This window comes from Odontomachus brunneus, unplaced genomic scaffold, assembly GCF_010583005.1.
Source record: "Odontomachus brunneus isolate Ranch 3 - 2012 unplaced genomic scaffold, Obru_v1 Obru_scaffold_154, whole genome shotgun sequence".
In the NCBI taxonomy this organism is placed as follows: Eukaryota; Metazoa; Arthropoda; class Insecta; order Hymenoptera; family Formicidae; genus Odontomachus; species Odontomachus brunneus.
The window spans coordinates 510,263-515,342 of NW_022639604.1; the positions used below are offsets into that span (position 1 = coordinate 510,263).

At 33.0% G+C, this 5,080-nt stretch overlaps 1 protein-coding gene across 1 annotated transcript in view; it reads right to left on the reverse strand.

Annotated features, from left to right (window-relative positions):
* LOC116850753 (trichohyalin-like) overlaps nucleotides 1-2,178 on the reverse strand; it is a 4,700-nt gene extending 2,522 nt beyond the window's left edge. Inside the window, exon 1 of the mRNA XM_032829390.1 lies at nucleotides 1,550-2,178. Coding sequence (XP_032685281.1) covers nucleotides 1,550-1,832 — 283 coding nt within the window. The 5' untranslated portion in view covers nucleotides 1,833-2,178. The remainder of the gene's footprint in view (nucleotides 1-1,549) is intronic.
* Between the last annotated feature and the right edge of the window lie 2,902 nt (nucleotides 2,179-5,080).

Genomic DNA, 5,080 nt, shown 5'->3' on the forward strand with positions numbered 1-5,080 from the left:
TCACAAAGCAAAAGAAATTGTTGTTTAGGAAAATAATTGTGTATGCTGACTGAATGTTATCGAGAAATGTCGAAATTAATCACAAACTACCTGTTTCGTTAGTAATGACTACTAGAACTGTTTGCATTGCCATCTAACATTTGCGGGCGGAAACTAAGTTAAGGTCCTAATATATGATATAGTGTTTTTGATGATAAATACAATTTTCATACATAAAATGATCGAAATAGAGCATATGGACGGACAAGGTAAAGTTGGCCCGCAATTAAAGATTGACAGGAAAACTATGGATACTTCTCGTGCAGATTGTGGAACTGCTAAGATATATATTTTATATGTAGTCTTCTTTACTTTGCGCTATTGGACAACTGAACCCAGTACCAGGAAAAAATGGCTCTATTGCTTTATGTTCGCATATTATTACAAAACAAAATGTATAGTTAACAAAATCGTGGCAAACATTAATACATAAAAGAAGTTTGCCTCCATCATGTTTATACGGTCAGTCACAACACTACTTGCCTGAAAAGTTGTATTCGAAATTCTAAAATATAAAGCATCTAGCCACGGTTTCTCCTACATATTAATGAACATGTTGTGTAAATTAGAAAACAAAAAACAAAATAACAGCGGAACTGTTAACAGCAGCCGTTTCTGTGAAACTTCTTTTTACATTTAAACATATTATTAGGCAAGTAAGAGCAGAACGCCGATGTTGGAGCGAATATAATTTGAAATAAAAAATGCGTAATCTCTTTCTCTCTGATGGTAATTAAAAGGAAGGGGTGTTAATTAATATTAATATTAAAAATTAGGATTCAGGGTCGGTTGACGTGAAAGGTAGATTCACCGCGTATATTACAAAAACTGAAAAACCTATTTGATTTTAGGTACACGATTAGTGTTATGTAACGTTGAATAATTAACTGTACAGAACCACTTCTGTTAAAGCCAACTATATTTCTTTACATTAGGCAAATTAATAAATTGGGATTGCAGGTGTAATTACGCGCGATAACATATTAATTAATCCTTTCGTTATTATGATTAAGGATATGTTTGTCTTAGAAGAGTTCCAAATCCACCATTTGTTTCACGTTAAATTGTAAAGTAAATTATTACTAACATCGTTGCCTGAACAACAGTAAGTTATAATTTATATTATTAAATAAAGTTTTTTAAATAAATAATTATTTAAAACTGGTGTACTCTCAATCATCAAAAACGTATTCTAGAGTGAAAAGATTCATTAGTAGACAACAAAGACTCTTCGATCTATAATTAACGTTAATTAATCGCAATTATCGATCAATCAGTATCGATCATTACCCAGAATTACCTGCTGAAATCCGCTTCACACTAACAAAATTAACAAGTGAAAATTACGAATGTAATAATGAAGCGCCCATTGTCCGTTTCAATTACTTCCTTTTCTCACACACTCACCTCTCGGTTACACCAAAGTATCTCAAAGAAACGAGAACGCGAGAGCCAGAAACGCGGATGTGAAAGCCGGAATCGTGTAATCATCAGCGCTCTTCGTTAATACCTTGTTGGGCTCGTTGGCGGAGAATTTTGCTCTTGATCTTCCGATCAGTCTCCTTCTCGAACTCGACAATCTTGAGAACCTGCTCGTAGTCCCTCTTGTCCTCCGGTTGCTCTTCGGCGCACTCAAGGATGGATCTACCTGAATTTACATGGTGCTTTGCGACCCGCCGATCCGCGTGTCCTGCTAACTTGTGCCCGTAGGATATATTTGCAGTACCGGGCACGTCAAAGGGATACCTCCTCGTTTTCGGTAAATCGCAGTGTATTATCGGCGACGGGAGCATTTCTAGAGCGTAATTTTGACAAAGCAATAAAAAAAATACCGAACCCACGCAGACACGGCCACCCCTTCGGCACGGCGTCAGTCGCGTGACAAATTCGATGTGTGCTTTGAGTACGCCAGCTTGTTTGTTTGGTTGCTATGACGATACGTCTTCATCGAACCAATAGGTCCGCCCTTTTTAGTCGAACTAGGTTGCACTTTTTGCAGTTAGAGGACGAAACAAATATATAACGAAGCGTTGAGGTGACGAGCAACAAAGTTCCAGCGTAGCACTAGTTCAACTGAGAAAAACAGTCCTTATATTTTTCGAGTGGAGAAAAAGAAAAAGATAGTCTGTTCTTTTTCGTTACACTCCCTGCACTAGTTTGCACTAGTTCTCTTCTGCTCTTTTCTCACCAGGCCTCAACTGTATACCTGTTCCTTTTTAAAAATGCTGTAAAACAAAATGAGTTTGTTAAGAAAAAATTCATTGAAATACATAGGCATCGTAATACATATAAATTGAAATATTATCTAACTACTGATATTAATTAGAAAAAGACTTTATTCTGTAATTGAGAGAGAGAGAGGGAGAGAGAGAGAGAGAGAGAGAGAGAGAGAGAGAGAGAGATTGATTTAAAATTGAAGTCGACATTTTTTATACGTGTTTATTAGAGTTAGCACGTTATTTTTAATTTCTTGTAAACTAAAATAGAAGTTTTATTGAAAAACTACTATGACATTAAAGATGTACATTCATAGAACAAAATTATGTTCTGTACATTTATTTTATTATCTAAATAATAAATGTTAAAGTTAAAATGTTAAATAAAAATGTACTTTATTCACAACTTATAGAATTATTGACTGTTTTATCTGAAAATAACAGCTTTATTTATTTTGAAAGTACATAACTTATAGTAATACTCAAAATACATATACATATTAGTACACAATCAGTACATTTTTGAAAGTACATAACTTATAGTAATACTCAAGATACAGATACATATACATATATAGATATATGTATTTGTCATATACGACACATATACGTATATTTAAACATCTATATACTTCTGTCTATTATCTGTACATCTCTATTAGGTCAACTGAATTGTAAAGACACTCACGGTATCACACATTAATTAAAAAACATCTTCTTTAATTAATAATTAAATATTTTAAGTCTTTGTTTACAAAATAGTAGAGGAATTTTTTATTCAGTTTGACTTAATTTACACGAAATAAGTATATTGTGCAGTCAGACATTCGATATACTCATCTTATATATAATTTTATCTCAAATTAAGACTCCTGGCTGCTCGTCGCGGCTACCTTAATTTATGACATTAAAAGACCAAGGAAATGTACGCTCAAAGTTAACGTTGAAATAAAAGGATGAGTCCAGAAAATAACACTTGCAATCGATTAAACATATTTTTTAAAATACTCTGAACGCTTTTCTTCTTGTAACAATCAATAAATAACCTAAAATTAACTTAAAATTAACTTAAAATTAACTTAAAATTAATATGAGGAAATAATGATGAATATGATAAAGTTAAAAAAGGATGACGTGACATGTCACGTTAATTTTACGGTTATTTATTAATTATCAAAATAAAGAGAAAGTGTTTAGAAAGTAATTCAGAGGTGTGCTTAATTGGATATATCTTTTTATTTTAATGTTTCTTGCAGAAATGTTATGCATTTCCTCGCTTCTAATGTCATCAATTAAGAGTTCGGCAGTGTAAGTAAATAAGAGCTTTAACATTTATTATTTAGATAATAAAATAAATGTACAGAACATAATTTTGTTCTGTGAATAATAAGTCTATAAGTAGTTCCCTTGGTACGCTACTAAAAATACACTGCACCTTACAACGTCCTTAAGTTTCGTAAGTGTTGTACACTAGTTCAGCGAAAAGAAACTGACCTAGAGAAGAAAATAGACAGAAGAATTGGTACAAAATTAAAGATATAACCCGTTCGCGCGACATCTAAGCGCCATCGTTTTCGCGGAAAATACGCGATAACGGCAATTCCGCGCGTCATCATAAATTATAATATTCGAAATCGGCCGCGGGGTGCTGCGCGGATTATCGCGACAGCTTTAGAATTTTGATAAATGTATCTCGAAGTCGGTATTGGTATTAGTGGGGATCCGTACAATTCGAAATAACGTGCCCGCGGCGATGCGTGCAACGTAATATCCGTGCTGGAATGATCGAATATTCAATATTCCCAAATTAGATAGGAAATCTAATATGAACGGGGAGAGAGCATGTGTGTGTATGTGGTTGGCTACATAAATAACGCACACGTTATTAGATATGATTGATTAAACCAAGATTGTAAATTCAAAAGCGCGAGCTCCTATTTGCTAATGCTGCGTTTTGATGATGGGACTCGCCCTGAATTTTTTCTTTTTTTATTCTTGACTCACAACGTAAAAGTCAAGGAGAGAGGAGGAAAAGAGAGAGAGAGAGAGAGAGAGAGAGAGAGAGAGAGAGACAAAACTTTTCTATAAATATAAAATTATATATACAGGGTGTCCCGCCACTACCGCATTATCTCTTAACGACGAATTCTTAAGGTAATTTAAAGAAAAAAATCCTAATGCAAAAATATCGAGGCTATAATACTTTTAAAATTATAAACGATTAAAGTTGACCAATAATATTGACTAAAGTACGCGCGCTCAGGTACAACACACAATGGTACAGGTGCATGCACATAACTGAAAATTTGCATAAGATATGAAATTAGTTGTAAATTTCTGAAAGAAATGTTAAATGTATGACAGTTTATTGATTCTCATAAATGTATTGTGATATTTTATTCATAACATTTTGACGACATTGTTATTATTTGCGATATGTTTATTTAAATGATAGAAAAGACAGATTATTATTACATACGTTGTTGTATGTATGGAACTTCCGTATCAATATTTGGAAAAGGGACGACATGTGCATGCACCTGTACCATTGTGTGTTATACCGTACCTGAGCGCGCGTACTTTAGCCAGTAAAATTGGTCAATTTTAATCGTTTATAATTTGAAAAGTATCATAGCCTCGCCATTTTTGCATTAGGATTTTTTATTCATATTATCTCAGGAATCCGCTCTTAAAAGATAATGCGGTAGTGGCGGGACCTTGTATATATAAAATATAAAAAAAAAATATATATAAGTACATATATATATATATATATATATATATATATATATATATATATATAAAAAAAAAAAAATATATATATA